At 43.6% G+C, this 18,307-nt stretch overlaps 1 protein-coding gene across 1 annotated transcript in view; it reads right to left on the bottom strand.

The window, feature by feature from the left end:
• Positions 1-4,161, bottom strand: part of LOC142104609 (fatty acyl-CoA hydrolase precursor, medium chain-like) — a 31,542-nt gene extending 27,381 nt beyond the window's left edge. Inside the window, exons 1-3 of the mRNA XM_075189386.1 lie at positions 4,048-4,161; positions 821-1,025; positions 579-717 (exon numbers count right to left, since the gene is read on the bottom strand). Coding sequence (XP_075045487.1) covers positions 579-717; positions 821-1,025; positions 4,048-4,108 — 405 coding nt within the window. The 5' untranslated portion in view covers positions 4,109-4,161. The remainder of the gene's footprint in view (positions 1-578; positions 718-820; positions 1,026-4,047) is intronic.
• Positions 4,162-18,307: the final 14,146 nt, after the last annotated feature.

The following is an 18,307-nucleotide window of genomic DNA, read 5'->3' on the forward strand; positions in this document are numbered from 1 at the left end:
CTGTACACAGTAAATGTACCCAGGATGTTTTTCAACATTGGCAGCACCCATAGGACTGTCCAGAACAATTGTTAATATCACAGAAACAGCTGATGCCCTCTTTCTCCGAGAACATGGTATATAAGAGGAGTATTTGGAGCACTAGGCCGGGGCCCCAGATTTTACTCAGACCCAGCAACGCAATTATGGGCAGTAAAATAATCTGTGTGTGACACTTGCTTTATACAATAAGGTAGATTGGATTGTGGCATTTTAACAAATTGTCACTCATAATATTGGATATACTTGTGGCTCATATCTGACATACTCGGAGATGGGGGCACATTTCCAGCCCTGTAACGGTGATTAATAATATAAAGTGATTATCCCCAAGGTTTATATATAATTTTATATGGAAGAATATATATAATAAGTGGATACAAATACCCATGTACATAAAGTAAAAGCCAAATTTTTTACTAAAAAAAAATAAATATACAATTTTGTTATGATAAAAGCACTAAAAAATATATATCTTAAATAGTACAGAAAGCATTAATAATACATTGCAATATCTTAGGTTAGAGGGCCATATTTACAGGTAATTTCACATTGTCTTCTCGGTCTGCTGGGGTAAAGATATTCAGGTACAGACAGTCCTCGGACAAGGGGGGTAACGCAATTGTGGCCTTAACCGTATCTTGTAGTTGTTGCATCACCTCTATACTCTGCAGACACCTGTAGACAGTATGATGAGAGTTTATGTATAAGACAAATAAAACAAACCTGAGGCCAGATCAGCATCTGCTGAACTTCATCCATTCCCCTCCTGTGTACTTACATGGGGGGATTGTCAGTGGCCTCTCTCACAGAGCTCCATGGCTGGGGGGGTTCTGGACTTGCAAATCTTAATGGACCAACTGGAGGCTTTGCGAAGGGAACACCATAGAAAGCGTGTACAGTTCTGTCCGTCTCCTTCGCGAATACCGTCTTCCCTCGGAGAGATCCGTACTGTGTCTCCACCAGGGGCCTGTCCTCCTCCTGTCCTAAAATCACATCCACAATAATAGTGTGTGGACTGCCAAGTCCAAATATTGCACAGAAAAACAGCTGCTCCAATTCTGGATGTATTAATACAGGTATTCTAGGCAACTACCACGTTTCAGGATAACTGGCCCCCCCAGCATTGTACCTCATCTTCTCTATGTGCAATCATCCACAGGCACATGTCAAATGCAAACCCCTCGTCAGTTACTAAGGCTCCTCACATTCCCCCTGTTGTCATCACAGAGGGAAGACTGGGCACAGAGCTAGTGGGGCCCAGTCCATGTAAACTGCAGGGGCCCCTCCGGTGTGAACTTCAGTTCTGCTAGTTTAGGGGGGGATGGGCGGTGGTAACTGAGCATTACATTTTGGGTAGAAAAATCCATTACACTTTCACTGTTCCATGTCCAGAGGACAGAGCCAGGTAACAGTGACTACAGCCAATACAAACACATGCACACACACACTACACAGATAGATAGACACATGCATTCCTGCACACACATATACTTACACACACACACCATCTCTATTTAATTCATGTGTTTCTTTAACCCAACCTTTCAGTACAAACTGTTTGTGTGACGAAATCTTCTGTCTACACCAGTGTTGGCTAACCTGTGACACTCCAGGTGTTGTGGAACTACAAGTCCCAGCATGCTTTGCCAATATTTAGCAGCTTATTGCTGGAAGGGTATACTGGGACTTGTAGTTTCACAACACCTGAAGTGTCACAGGTTAGCCAACACCGCCTCTGCCGTGACCTTGGACCTAGTGCTCTACAAGTCATCCACTACAAGCTATATAAGACAGGATCTGATTTATGTGACTGAAATGCACTGACCTGCTTGTGTGTGGCACAGTTCTGCATGTAATGTGAGCAAAGACAGACCTCTGCCCTATAGGTTAAAAAGTATGATATTTTCACATGTACATGAAGTGACAAGTCATACATTGTACGATCAGCTGACTGGTCATGTGACAGAGGTCAGCGTCACATGATTAGCGAGAATACAGAATTCAAGTTACTACCAAGGACACACTGCTACTGAACAAGGGCGGAACTATGGAGGGTGCAGGGCCTGGGAAGCTAGAGCGGCATAGCTGGTCCCCTGCCAAACATGTATCTATTGGGTGCAGCAATGCACTGTCCCACCCCTGCTACTGAGCCAGGTGAGTCACACAGGGTACACACAGACCTTGCAGCACTGCCAGCCCCATTGTGCCAGGTTTACTGAATGTGATAACACTGCACCTTTTTAAATTTTACAAAATCCTCTACAAATATAGAGTGGTGAAGCCCAGATAATAGGAGTAGATGGTAATAGATGCATCCGAAATGCAGAAAAAGTGGAATTGCACTTGGCAAATAGAGAAAAATAGGGACATTTCCAGCAACAAATACCAGGAACAAACCTAGAGAACCTGGGACTGTCCATGTAAATTAAGGACAGTTGTCAGCATTATACACTAACTAGCAGCATAAGGTATAGGCCATAATACCAGAGAAAGCTTTGTATGTATAGAGCTTGCACTCCTTCCAGAACACAATACTCTACCCTTGTGTTATACAGCAATCTTGTAGGACTGGGTTCTCAGCTCCAGGAGGGAGGTGGGGGGGGATAACCGGCTGCCAGTGTGGGAGAGGGACACAGTAATAAGTTGATGTCTGGGGACAATAAGACTTCACATTGTGGTGGGAAGCTGGATATTCTATATCTGTGTAACTATAGGGACGTGTATGCAAATTGTACAGCAGAGGAAGGACCGGACATCAGTATTTGCTGCTCTGTCACACCGTACATCACTGCCTGCATTCATCCTATGCCACGTTACAACCAAAACACCACGTTTAGTCACATTCAGCGTAGTCTGTTCCATGGACCACAATAAGTCATCTTCTCAGAACTTATAGTGTCATTTATTGGCACCATCATTAATATTGATGAACATATTTGTATTACTGCGCTGTATAATATACTATATAAATGATAAATATGTTCACCATGCTCTCTCACTTCTCTGCAGCAGGCTACCATGTTTGGAGGGAGGGGCTGCTCTACCTGAGCAGAGTTTGAGTGACAGCCTGTCACACTTGCTGTGTGGATTCATACACACGGGAGGACCGGTGAACTAATAGTAACACAAAGAACTTCAGTCTCAGTGGTTTTACCTGCAGAAGATATGGGAGGAGCTTCAGCTGTCTGTAATTGGGAGCGGTGGGTTATTAATTTGTAACAGAGCGGCAGTGATCTACCTCCCTGGTTCATATATGAACATTTCCATGTTGTGGTTTAGTGGTCATTTAAATACTCCTCAATAAATGTTCATTTATTAAGCCCAGGGAATGTGGAAACTGAGAAGTCATATTATTTGCAGCAGACAGAGAGCTGCACTGTGTAGTTGGTAAACATTGTTGGGGCAAATATTTCAAACCTGTTCCTATAAATCAGAAAGAGCTGGTAACTATGTACAGTATGACCTGTGTTACAGGTCAGTGGCCTCTATAGTGATATAAATAGGAGGATGCCGCTAAGATCATGGATCAGTGCAGCAGAATCTGTCTCTTCTGTGTTAGTTGATGCATCATCTTTTGTGACTAATTTGCATCATTTTCATGTAAAAAAAACTATTTCTTCACCTACAGGTTGCAGCAACAATAGAGCAGGTTATGTAACTTCTACAGTATCTTGGCAACATTTGAATTAATGCAATTTATTGATAAGCAATCTGCATCTAAATAGCGATAAATATATATTCACAATGTAACTAGTGTTAGATTACCCAATCTCTTCTGTTACTGCCTAGACCCCGAGATTCTCACACACTGATCCATTAGTAGCTGCGCAGACCCAGAGATTCTCACATACACTGATACATTAGTAGCTGCACAGACCCCGAGATTCTCACACACTGATACATTGTAGAACAGACAATCAGCCTTATGCCTATCCTAAGTACAATGTAACTGCCACCTGTGTGGCCCTTCAGTTAGAGCCATGAAAGTCATGTGATGTTTCTTACCTGTTGCCAGAGCCCCCAGTGTGAGGGCGCACAGTATTATCCCTCTCATCATTGTCCCCATTATTCAGGAATGAGCAGTGCTTGCAGCCCAGGAAGATCTCTGGAACTATGAATGAGAGAATTGCTGTGGGCTAGAACTTAAACCTCTGGGCAGAACTGTAACATCACTTGTGATTGGCTGCTTAGGATGTCAGTCACTGGCTGATAAACTGCAAGTTTTCATGTCTATGTCAGGACATGTAAAAGCACCAGATTTCATCACCTGTATCACATTGTATCAGGATGTAGCAAAACATAAATGTAGCCAAGAAGATCTGCATTGTGTCCAGTCATATTCTGGAGGGTGCATGAAATATATGTCTCATTTCCTAGGGCACTTTGCTGCTGACAAGGGGTAAACATTACTCATAGACTGAGCTTCTCAGAGCATAGAGCTCTGAATGACTTTGTTGTAGGGATATAGAATTGTCACTGACTCCATAGGAAAGCAGTGATGGTGGCACCTGTGTGACTTGGGCATAGGGCAATGCCAGGCCGGCTCTTTACAATTCTGAGACTCTCTGACCAGCCGACCGCAGCTTCAAAAGTGCTGAAATGATCTGTCATTATATGACAGAGAATGGGGAACGCTGCTCTCGGGTACAGCACTAGTTTACTATCAATCAATGCTTGGAGAAGCCCTTTACTATATTTACAGTCAGGTCCATAAATATTGGGACATGGATGCAATTCTCATATTTTGGGCTCTATACACCACCACAAAGGATTTGAAATGAAACAAACAAGATGTGCTTTAACTGCAGACTCTCAGCTTTAATTTGGGGGAATTTACATGCAAATCAGGTGAACAGTGTAGGAATTATAACGGTTTCTATATGTGCCTCCCACCTCCCACTTTTTAAGGGACCAAAAGTAATGGGACAAACTAAAGAATCCTACATCAAACTTTCACTTTTTAACACTTTGTTGCAAATCCATTGCAGTCAATTACAGCCTGAAGTCTGGAACGCATAGACATCACCAGACGCTGGGTTTCATCCCTGGTGATGCTCTGCCAGGCCTCTACTGCAAATGTCTTCCGTTCCTGCTTGTTCTTGGGGTATTTTCCCTTCAGTTTTGTCTTCATCAAGAGAAATGCAGCTCAGTCGGATTCAGGTCAGGTGATTGACTTGGCCATTGCATAACATTCCACTTGTTAGCCTTAAAAAAACTCTTTGGTTGCTTTTGCAGTATGCTTCGTGTCATTGTCCATCTGCACTGTGAAGTGCCGTCCAATGAGTTCTGAAGCATTTGACTGAATATGAGCAGATAATATTGCCCGAAACACTTCAGAATTCATCCTGCTGCTTTTGTCAGCAGTCACATCATCAATAAATACAAGGGAACCAGTACCATTGGCAGCCATACATGCCCACGCCATGACACTACCACCACCATGCTTCACTGATGAGGGGGTATGTTTTGGATCATGAGCAGTTCCTTTCCTTCTCCATACTCTTCTCTTCCCATAACTCTGGTACAAGTTGGTCTTTGTCTCATCTGTCAATTCGGATGTTGTTCCAGAACTGTAATAGCTTTTTTAGATGTTGTTTGCCAAACTCTAATCTGATCTTCCTGTTTTTGTGGCTCACCAATGGTTTACATCTTGTGGCGAACCCTCTATATTCACTCTTGTGAAGTCTTCTCTTGATTGTTGACTTTGACACATATACACCTACCTCCTGGAGAGTGTTCTTGATTTGGCCAACTGTTGTGAAGGGGTTTTTCTTCACCAGGGAAGAAATTCTTCTGTCATCCACCACAGTGTTTTCCGTAGTCTTTCGGGTCTTTTGGTGTTGCTGAGCTCTCCGGTGCGTTCTTTCTTTTTAAGAATGTTCCAAACAGTTGATTTGGCCACACCTAATGTTTTTGCTATTTCTCTGATGGGTTTGTTTTGATTTTTCAGCCTAATGATGGCTTGTTTCACTGATAGTGACAGCTCTTTGGATCTCATATTGAGAGTCGACAGCAACAGATTCCAAATGCAAATGTCACACCTAGAATCAACTCCAGACCTTTTACCTGCTTAATTGATGATGAAATAACGAGGGAATAGCCCACACATGTCCATGAAATAGCTTTTGAGTCGATTGTCCCATTACTTTTGGTCCCTTAAAAAGTGGGAGGCACATATAGAAACCGTTGTAATTCCTATATTGTTCACCTGATTTGGATGTAAATTCCCTCAAATTAAAGCTGAAAGTCTGTAGTTATAGCACATCTTGTTAGTTTCATTTCAAATCCATTGTGGTGGTGTATAAAGTCCAAAATATGAGAATTGTGTCAATGTCCCAATATTTATGGACCTGACTGTATGTTATCACCATAGAGCAGCAGAGACATTAATAACAGCTTATTGTGAATCATCTTATTATCAGTTGGAGAAGATTAGTTAAAAATGTGTAAAAGTCCCTGTTAGTAGGATGCACCTGTTCACAGCCTGGAATCCATTGTGGTTAGTAATGCTATTAATGCCCTGACTGACCTCTGCTATAGACACAGACAAGGCTACATTACTTCCTCTGCTTCTTGCATTTTTTTACGGTTTAGACTGAGGCCTAATTATCACTCCAGTCTCCACACACCCTTAACAGCTCATGTGAGGATTTTTGTCTGTGGAACAGGTAGGATAATTACTACCCAGCCAAGTAGACTAAGTCAGCTGTGCAGGATTAAGGAAATCCTGAAAACATGAGCTGTTGGGGTGCGTGAGGACTGGAGTTAAGAAACTTTGCAATAGACTGACTAGGCTGCAGCATAGAGCGTGAGGTTTGCAGGGGGCATTAGAGTTATAGGGGTGCAAAATCGTGACAGGGAGAGGTATAAACTGGAATTAATTTCAAAATATAAGAGAATAATTGTTCTCAAAGTAAAAAGAATAAGCTAATAAGGCTTTAATCTTAACGTATTCCCCTGTTAAGGGCTAAAGACAATGAGTCTTCATTGGGCAGGCACTTGATGATAAACATTTAAGTGAAACAAGGATGGCAACAGACGCAGACGTGACAGCCCCCTCCTCCTTTCACATATTCATCCTCCGTAGCGCTCGTTCACACCTCTGCTCTGCTATACAGTTCTGGTTTGAATGAAAACTAAATGAGTGACAAAGATTGGTGTGACCATTTTAACAGCTGAGTTTCAAAAACACAAGAACATAAACACTTGGGGGGGGGGGGGGTTATTTTACCTACCGTGTATTAGCTTGGCATAGAAGGCGAGGGGGCACTCTGAGCGTATTAGCCCAGGGCAGCCATCATCATCATCTATTTATATAGCGCCAACATATTCCGTAGCACTTTACAATTGGGTACAAACACAGTAAACTAATAAACAATACTGGGTTAAACAGACATAGAGGTGAGCAGGCCGCTGCTCACAAGCTTACAATCTATGGGACAATGGGAGTTTGACACATGAGGTTAAGTCTACATTTTGCAGTTCGGCCCAGCCAGACTGCTAAGGTAAAAGTGACTCATAAGCTAAATGGTCCTGTCACACAACAATGATGGTTGGTTGTTTAATTTCCCATCCACATAACATCATTTGTATGTATAGCACAAATAGATCATATTGATCTCCCCTATACAATTCCTGCTGAGTGGTTTCCTCGCACACAAGTATCACCTGTGGCAAAAAGGGCAGTTTGTCACAGATTGTTACTAGAGTCACTGATAGTCTTTCTAGGAGTCAGCAAACTCCTGCTGCAGACAGGGTTAATCCTTCTCTGCACAAGGAGCACAGGATCACTGGTGGAGCACATGGGTGTGATTCATTTCTGGTTTAGTAGGTAGTTAGTGCTGGGAACAGGACCTGACCATCCACTAGGCTGACTAGGCTGCAGCCTAGGGGGGTGCAAAACTGTGATAGGAGAAATATAAACTAATATTCCTTTTAAAATAATAAATAACATGAGAATAGCAATTCTCCAAAATAAGAAGAAAACATGAAAGATAAATGTAGTAAGGTTTCAATCTTGACATATTCCCATGGTAAAGGCTCACGACACTGAGTCCTCCTCGGGCGGGTGCTTGAAGATAAGCGGGTAGGAGAGAGGACGGTGGCAGACGCAGGCATGACAGCCCCCTCCCCCTTCCCCTTTAGCAGTGCGCGTTCATGCCTCTGTTCTGCAATACAGTTCTGATTTTAATGAAAATGAAATGAGTGACCCTTTAAAAAAAAAAGTGGATGAAGGAAGCTGGATTTTAAATTAAAGACAAGTTCATTTTACCTACCTTGTATTAGCCTGGCGTGGTAATTGAGTGGGCGCTAAGGACATATTAGCCTAGGGCGGTCTGAACCCTTAATCAGGCCCTGGCTGTGAAGGACGCATAAACAGCTGATTTTGTGTTGTGACGCTGATGGTTAGTGAGTTGACTGTTTAGCTAGAAGCAGGGTCACGGGAAACTGTAAATACTTTTGTGTGTTTGATGCTAGGACTACACCTCTTGCTGTACCATCCTGACATCCTTGAATAAAGTGCAGCCAAGTGGTTCACAATGACGATCAGCAAAGGATTCGGATTTGTGAGGAGCTTGACATAGTGCAGAGTGCACCTTCTTCCAGACGGACCTTAACCTAGATGTGAAGGCAGGTGTCCCAGAATCACCGACGGAAACAGCAGAAGAGAAAGAGTTAGCTTTTGGGTGGAACCCAAGGTTACAGAAGAACGGGGATGTATGTTGCGGAATGGCAGGAATTGTTGTATGCGAACTCCGCCCAAGGTAAGAGAGAGGACCAGTTATCATGGAACTTGGAAACATAGATGCGCAGAAACTGTTTCAAGGATTGGTTGGTTCTTTCCGTCTGACCATTTGATTGAGGGTGATAAGCTGAGGGCCTTGATCTGCTCTGTAAGGCCCAAGCGGAACTGACTCCACAGCGCCAGATCATTTCACTCACTATCAGTTGACCATTGCTGGAAATCCGCACAATACTCCTCAGCAGAACGACGTCCTTGCCTTAACGCCCGGAGATGGGACTCAGCTGAGGCCACTCTGTCTGGGTCATCGTATAGCAGAACCAAGGCCTGGAAGAACGCATCCACGGTTTGTAAGCATGGATTCGTTGGCGGAAGGGAGAAGGCCCAGGACTGGGTATCGCCCTGAAGTAGAGAGATTACAATACCGACTTTCTGCTGTTCAGAGCCAGAGGAGCGTGGTCTCAGGCGAAAGTATAACCTGCAAATCTCCTTAAAGTTGCGGAAGGCAGGCCTGCTCTCCGAGAATCGATCGGGCAAATTCAGTTTTGGCTCCGGAGAGATACCAGAGGAGGCCTACTGAGGCTGCGGGTTTCTGGAGGCCTCTTCTTGTACTGACAAGCAATGAGATAAACCCTGCACAACTTGAGATATAGCCTGGAGCTGATTATCCAGGACCTGGGCTGGAGAAAGGTTTGGGTCGCTGTTGTTCATGGCAGATTTATCTCCAATCTTGACTGGCCGGTTATAATGTTATGGTCACCAGTGTGACAGAAACTTGTAGAACAAGGGTAGAGGTCTTTACCTTTACCAGCTTCCTTTCCCGTAGAGACTGGTTATGCTCACCGGTACTCGGATGCCCCCAGGACTTATGCTAAGAATAGTACAGGTTTATGCTTACATGGCGGCGCACAGGTACAGGAGATAAAGCACAGAGCAGGATAGGCCAGAGATCTGTGGACTGGACAGAGCACCGGTAGAGATGTCAGATACCAGCAGGGTCAGAGACACAGGCAATGGTTCAGAGTCTGGGTACAGGCAATAGGTCAGGGTCACAGGCTATGGTTCAGAGTCCGGGTACAGGCAGAGGTCATACACGAGAAAGCAATCCAAGGTTTAAACACCAAACACAGGAGCAGGTAGCAGTACTGAGGCAAAATGCTATAACCTGCAGTGAGGCTCAGTCCTCACTGCCTTAAATAGTGCCAAGGGCCAATCAGAGCAGGGCCCAACAAAAGCTCCAGGTGCATGCATAATAAATTTCTGGCAGTGTTGCCAAATAAGAAAGCAGAGTACCCAGCTGCTAAACTAATCAGCCTTAATAGGCTGATCTTGAGCAGTCCTGCGCGCGCCCGGCTGTTGGATAGCTGGCCGGGCGCGGCGGCAGGGAGCCTGATGCGTCCTGGTTGTTGCCCAGTCAACCGGGACGCAGGAACCGGAAGTGACGCCCCAGTCGTCATAGTGACGGCCGAGACGCCACAAGCAGGACCTAGTGAGTCGCGTTGGTGCCTGCGGCCGCCGCAACTACTGACAATATCTCAGTGAATACAGTAAATTATTTAATATGGTGAAATGCTGCAGTAGAGTAATTACAGAGCAGGGGGGAGAGGAGATATTAATTCTGGGACTGGAAGCTGCAGGGTAGCTGGTTTTAGAGTAGCCGTTCTCTACCAGTGAAATACATCGGCAGATCCACGGGTCGTGAAGTCCGGACAGCCAGGTGACTTAACTCCTTAAGCTAGTGGGCTAAGGGACAGATAATGTGGTAAACCTGCCTGGCATTTGGTTATTGTGTATACCTGGCATAGGAAGGCACCCGTGGGTGGCCAGCCAGATTGAAGTGGGTAGAATTGGGGGTCAGAAAATCTGGTATCTTCAGTGACCAAAAACATACTGGTAGGTTAATTGGCTACTATCAAAATTGACCCTAGTCTCTCTCGGTCTGTCTGTGTATATGTTAGGGAATTTAGATTGTAAGCTCCAATGGGGCAGGGACTGATGTGAATGAGTTCTCTGTACAGCGCTACGGAATCAGTGGCGCTATATAAATAAATGGTGATGATAATGATGATGATGAATAACCAAAGGTCTGCAAGATATCTTGAATAGCACAGCTTTGAATAGGTTGGTTTCAATTTGGGGCACAATGCGCCGCTGTGTATAATTGTAAATATATTGAATTTTTTTTATATTGTGTTGCAGTGCTGTATTACAAATGTTTTGCGTTCTGATGCAGTAGCCATTTGTTGGAGAAAATCTGTTTTGTAACTTCTAAAGGAAGCCTCATGCTAATTAGACCTTTTTTCTCCCTGAGTGACCAACAGGTCTTTTTAGATAAAGTACACAGCAGGGAGTCATTACCATTTCATCCTGTGTGATAGAAACTGTCTGAACAATGTAAACAGCAAGTGATTCGGGAAATTACAGAGTGATGTAAATTTTGTTAAATGATAAAATTGCGTTTTCAAGTTTATTATATTATATCCTGATGTTGTGGTGCCGCTAGTAGCAATGTAAAAAGGTGTTAACTCCTCAAGGCTGATTTATGTGCAGGTTGCAAAAAGCAGCATAGATTGGTTAAAGGGGCAGGATGCTGAATTAGCTCCTGCCAGGGTATGTGTGTAAATCTGTATATAAAGAGCTATGTTTTACCACATAGTATCATTCCATCTGTATCTGCTGGATGATCACCAGAACCACAAACTGGAGTGGAAAAGTCAAGCGTGTTCCGATGCAGATTCGGGCATCATAAACTTACCTGTCCACGCTCCAGCTTCGTCCGATCTCTGCTGTCAGAAGCCGTGCTTCTGGGTATCTGCGGTCACATGATAAACTCTGGGCGGGGATTTTGAACTTGCTGGGCTATTTAAACTTCACTCTGGCACTCTGTGAGTGTCAGAGCAACTTGTATGCTTCCTGGCTCCAGATTCCTCGTGGATCCTTGTGCTGCTTTGTTACTTGACACGATTCCCGTGTACCAGAGCTGCCTGTCTGACTATTCCGATTCACCTGCAGTTGTGTACTGACCCGGCTTGCCAACGATCCTCCACTGATATCTTGTGCACTTAAAATATGTAAAAGGATAGTCCCCTTGGCGCTATGGCAATCAGTTAATGGCATCACCAAATAACATAAATCAAGATATGCAATTTTATTGCTGGTATAAAAAAATAAAAAATAAAACGTGCTATTTATAAGTATACAGTCAGGTCCATAAATATTGGGACATCGACACAATTCTTATATTTTGGGCTCTATACACCACCACAATGGATTTGAAATGAAACAAACAAGATGTGCTTTAACTGCAGACTTTCAGCTTTAATTTGAGGAAATTTACATCCAAATCAGGTGACCAGTGTAGGAATTACAACGGTTTCTATATGTGCCTCCCGCTTTTTAAGGGACCAAAAGTAATACTACATCAAACTTTCACTTTTTAATACTTTGTTGCAAATCCTTTGCAGTCAATAACAGCCTGAAGTCTGGAAGGCATAGACATCACCAGACGCTGGGTTTCATCCCTGGTGATGCTCTGCCAGGCCTCTACTGCAAATGTCTTCCGTTCCTGCTTGTTCTTGGGGTATTTTCCCTTCAGTTTTATCTTTATCAAGCGAAATGCATGCTCAATCGGATTCAGGTCAGGTGATTGACTTGGCCATTGCATAACATTCCACTTTTTAGCCTTAAAAAACCTTTTTGGTTGCTTTTGCAGTATGCTTCGGGTCATTGTCCATCTGCACTCTGAAGCGCCGTCCAATGAGTTCTGAAGCATTTGACTGAATATGAGTAGATAATATTGCCCAAAACACTTCAGAATACTTCCTGCTGCTTTTGTCAGCAGTCACATCATCAATAAATACAAGGGAACCAGTTCCATTGGCAGCCATACATGCCCGCGCCATGACACTACCACCACCATGATTCACTGATGAGGTGGTATGCTTTGGATCATGAGCAGTTCCTTTCCTTCTCCATACACTTCTCTTCCCATCACTCTGGTACAAGTTGATCTTTGTCTCATCTGTCCATAGGATGTTGTTCCAGAACTGTAATGGCTTTTTTAGATGTTGTTTGCCAAACTCTAATCTGGTCTTCCTGTTTTTGTGGCCCACCAATGGTTTACATCTTGTGGTGAACCCTCTATATTCACTCTTGTGAAGTCTTTTCTTGATTGTTGACTTTGACACATATACACCTACCTCCTGGAGAGTGTGCTTGATTTGGCCAACTGTTGTGAAGGGGTTTTTCTTCATCAGGGAAGAAATTCTTCTGTCATCTACCACAGTTGTTTTCCGTGGTCCTCCGGGTCTTTTTTTTTTTAAACATATTTTATTAAGGAGATTTTTCAGTTTTCAAAACAGTGTAAAGGTTAAGTTACATTGATCAAACAACAAGTACCTTGCAGATGAAAAGAACAATGTGAACTTTGTCAATCAAAGTAAAAACATAGAAAGGGAAAGAAAAGAGAGAAAGCAGGGAACAGGGGGAGGGGAAGGAAAGAGGGAGAGGAAAGGAGGCAATGTTAGTGTGGTAAGAGGGAGAAGGGAAAGGGGCACCTGACTTGGCATCTAGATGTATTACGTGTATCTACCATATGTTGCACATCTTCTAACTCTATATTTAATAGTTTCCATTCTAATCAGGCCTTGGTTGTTCTGAACCATAGGAGGCGAGCCAAGGATCCCAAATCGCACGAAATTTATTGGGACGGTCATTGAGGATGCTTGTAATGTGTTCACAGCTATATGTCTGCCATGTTCTATTGATGATTTCAGGCAGCGATGGGGATTCTGGATGTTTCCAATTTGCTGCTATTGCGCATTTAGCCGCATTAAGTATATGGCCTATGAGCGCCATAGTATATTTGTTAACATCCGGTATAGGCCTATGCAATAGTGAATATGAGGGGCAGGGGGGGAGTTTTACTGCGGTGACTCTATTAATTAAATTGTGAATTTTCCGCCAGAATTCCACAAGTCTCGGACAGGACCACCAAACATGTTGGAATGAGCCTTCCTGTCCACATAGTCTCCAGCATTGACCAGAGGAGTCAGGATATATGGCTTTCAAGCGGGTTGGGACCAAATACCATCTATATAAGAGCTTATACGAGTTCTGCTTGGTACGGACACAGATAGAGCTTTTAGCGACTCGTGACCTGATCTTAGCCCATTCCTCTATCTCTAGCTCGACGCCAAGGTCTTCTTCCCATTTCAGCTCGTAACGATCTTTGGCAGGTTGACGAAATGCCACCATGATACTGTAAAAAGTAGATATTAGACCAGTAGGAAGGGATTTACGTCTGCAAAAAGTTTCTAAAGGTGTACGTTGGTATATAAGCTTAAGCGTTGGGAGCGATTGATATAAGTGTCTCAACTGAAGGTATTGATAGAAACGGTCATGGGGAATGCCATATCGTCGTTGTAAGTCCGCAAATTCAGGGAATATCTGCGTGGGCGCTATGTCAGTAATAAATCTTAGACCTTGTCGGGACCAGTGGTGAAAAGAGGAGTGTTGTTGCCCTGGTGGAAAAGCTGGATTGTTCCACAGTGGGAACATAGCTTCTGGGTTTTTTATTAGCTGAAACGTGCGGGTACTGTAGTCCCACATCTGGAGGGAGAAACGGGTGGTGGATAAGAGTAACAGGAGTGGTGGTCTATGTTTGATTGATATCCAAAGCAGTGTATAGGGCGAGAGTAATTGCAAAAAAGTAGCCTCAATGTCTACCCAGAGCCTAGTGGAAGATGGAGAGTGAAATAAGACTAGCTGGGTTAGGTGTGCAGCATTATAGTATTTAGAGATGTTTGGGAGGCCCACCCCCCCTTCTGAATTTCGTCGGAAGAGCGTGCAGGCTCTTACTCTGGGTCGTTTGCCTGCCCAAACAAATCTAGTAATTTGCTTCTGGAGGGTCTGTAGCGCCAGAGAGGGTACTCGAACAGGTAGGGTTTGAAACAAATAAAGAATTCGTGGCAAGAGATTCATTTTTACCACCGCCATGCGGCCGAGCCAAGAGATATATAGCTTATCCCATTTTTCAAGATCACGTTTGAGTGAGTCTAAAAGCCTAGGGAAGTTAGCTGCGTATATCTGATTATAATGGGTCGTTAAGTAAATTCCCAGGTATTTAAGTTTATCTTGTTGCCATCGGAAGTTTGTTTGGTTCTTCAGGGTATCTAATAGGCGGGGAGGTAGGTTAAGAGGGAGAATTTCTGATTTGTCCATGTTGATCTTGAAGTTAGACACTGCGCCATACTCATCAAGTTCTTTTTGAAGGGATGGGATGGAGGCAAGGGGGTTGGTAACTGTAAGAAGAATATCATCTGCGTACATAGATATCTTATAATTAGTCGTCCCCATTTGAATTCCAGAAATTGTCGGGTTCCTGCGTATACGCGATGCCAGTGGTTCCATCGTGAGAGCGAACAGCAAGGGGGAGAGTGGGCAGCCCTGTCGAGTACCATTTGTAATGTGAAACGGAGACGATGCGGCGCCATTGGCTATAACCGTAGCTGAGGGATTGTGATAGAGAGACGCTAGGCCACATAGGAAACGGCCCCTGAACCCCATTGTGCCCAAGGTGGCTCTCATGAAGGGCCATGAGACCCTGTCGAACGCCTTTTCTGCATCAAGAGACACCACCAGAGCAGGGACCCGGGCCCGGTTTGCTATTTCAATTAGATCAATAGCCCGTCTAGTATTGTCGGCTCCTTGCCGACTAGGGATAAAACCCACCTGATCTGGGTGGACCAAGGCGGGAATCACTCTGGCTAGTCTGTTTGCTAGTAGTTTGGCGAATAGCTTTAGGTCCACATTTAATAGCGAAATTGGTCGATAGCTTGCACAGTGACTAGGGTCGCGTCCCTCTTTAGCTATAACAATAACGTCTGCTCTGGTGGTGTCCCTTTCAAAGTGCCCACCATTCAAAATTGTTTCAAAAAGCGAGAGAAGCATAGGTGCCAGATCAGAGCCAAATTTTTTATAATAGATTGCCGTGAGACCATCTGGGCCTGGAGCTGCCGAGTTTCTTAGGGTCTTAATGGTTGCTTTGATCTCTTTTATCGTGATGTCAGCGTTTAGAATTAAGAGCTCTGCCGCAGTGAGGCGGGGGAGGGAGCAGGTCTGAAGAAAGTCTCGTATCTGGGTATGAAGAATATCTGGGGAGTCTGTTGTCAAGGGGAGATTATATAGTAAAGTGTAATAGGTGCTGAATCTATCAGCTATAGATTGTGGGTCGTATAGTGATTGCTGTGCTTGATCCTTAATGGATATTATGCGATTACGGGTCCGCTTGCTCTGAAGCCTACGAGTGAGCAATGTATCAGCTTTATCCCCTTTTTCATAGTGTCGCTGTTGGAGCCATTGAAGGGTCTTAGCCGCCTTTGAGGCTAGTAGTTTACCTAGTTGTCCTCGCAGAGACAGAAGTTTTAAATAAGTTTTACGTTTGGGATATGTTTGGTGCTGTCTGGTTAGGGTTTGGATTTGGGCTTCTAAGTCAGTGACTGCTTTTTGATGTAGCTTTTTCTCGTGAGATGCTAAACTGATCAGGCGTCCTCTGATGGTCGCTTTATGAGCTTCCCATCTTACAGTAGAAGTGGTATCTTCTGGGGCATTGTCTGTTTGAAAGTCAAGAATAGCTTGTCGTATCGTATTAACATTGTCTTTTCTCAGAAATAGATGGTCATTTAGCCTCCATCGATAACATGGTGCAAAGGGTGGCAAAACGTCAAGTCGCACTAACACAGCTGAGTGGTCAGACCAGGGAACTGATGTAGTAGTAGCCGATTTCAGGGAACGAGTCGTAAGAGCATCTACCAGTACCATATCCAATCTAGAGTAAGTTCCATGTGGTACTGAATAATGTGTATACGTTCTGTCATTAGAGTATAGCACTCGCCATGTATCATAAAGATTAGCTTGAGTGATCAAGGATTGTAGTTTAAGGTTTTCACGTGCTATTTGACTACCTCGTAATGTTGGAGGTGAACGGTCTAATCGAACGTTTAAGATGGCATTAAAGTCCCCCCCTATTATTATCCTTCCAGTCCCAGTTTGTGAAAGTCTGGAGAAAAATTGAGAAAAAAAGGTGTTTTGTGATGTGTTGGGAGCATATAGTGTAGCTATAGTAATTGGTGTGCAGAGGAGAGAACCTGTTAGAATAACATATCGTCCTTGGGGGTCTGTATAGGATGTATTGATTGTTAAAGGAAGAGTATGGTGAAGTAGGATAGCTGTACCCTTGACTTTTTGGGAAGATGTGGAATAATAAACCTGGGGGTAGAGTTTGCATTGTAGATTTGGGTGTATATGTTGGAAATGCGTCTCTTGCAACATTACAATCTGAGGAGAATGACGTTTCAAGTACTGGAACAAAATAGTGCGCTTTTGTGGCGTATTAAGACCATTAGCATTTATAGTTAGAACCGAGAGGGGTCCTCCGGGTCTTTTGGTGTTGCTGAGCTCTCCGGTGCCTTCTTTCTTTTTAAGAATGTTCCAAATAGTTGATTTGGCCACACCTAATATTTTTGCTATCTCTCCGATAGGTTTGTTTTGATTTTTCAGGCTAATGATGGCTTGTTTCACTGATAGTGACAGCTCTTTGGATCTCATATTGTGAGTCGACAGCAACAGATTCCAAATGCAAATGTCACACCTAGAATCAACTCCAGACCTCTTACCTGCTTAATTGATTATGAAATAATGAGGGAATAGCCCACACATGTCCATGAAATAGCTTTTGAGTCAATTGTCCCATTACTTTTGGTCCCTTAAAAAGTGGGAGGCACATATAGAAATCGCTGTAATTCCTACACTGGTCACCTGATTTGGATGTAAATTCCCTCAAATCAAAGCTGAAAGTTTGCAGTTAAAGCACATCCTGTGAGTTTCATTTCAAATCCATTGTGGTGGTGTATAGAGCCCATAATATGAGAATTCGGTCGATGTCCCAATATTTATGGACCTGACTGTAGGTGGCAACCTTTAGCGGATATAGTTATATTCCTTCTAATTAGTGAAGCATATCACATATCAAACATATAGCACAGTGTTTAATAAAACAACAAGAACCATCAGTGGCCAAGACAACAGTCCATGGGTCAAACCTAGACTATATGATGTAATAGAATAATTTCCTCTATTGGTGATGGAAAGAACAGTCTGATATACGAGATGCAGTGTAAACCAGCTGCTCATTCCAATATATACCAGGTGTTAGGTGTCTGGTCTTTAATATATCAATCGTTGCATGGATCAACCAACAGGCGTAGTTCCCACAGTTACCAAGGATAGGAATGTGCAGCATGCAGGTTGAATTTCATTAAAGTCAATAAATGGTTGGTATCAAGGACGCTTCCTCCGCCCATATGTTGGAGTGATCAGGTCTAGTAAATCTGGGTGGAACGGTGTCAGGACGTATATAAAAGTAGAAAGTTACCCTGAATAGGTGTCACTCGACGAGTCCTCGGTCCGGCTAAACAGAGACCTGGCTCACTCACCCCTCTGCCGGCGTTCTCTCTCCGCTGC

This window comes from Mixophyes fleayi, chromosome 10 (genome assembly GCF_038048845.1).
Source record: "Mixophyes fleayi isolate aMixFle1 chromosome 10, aMixFle1.hap1, whole genome shotgun sequence".
Taxonomy (NCBI): domain Eukaryota; kingdom Metazoa; phylum Chordata; class Amphibia; order Anura; family Limnodynastidae; genus Mixophyes; species Mixophyes fleayi.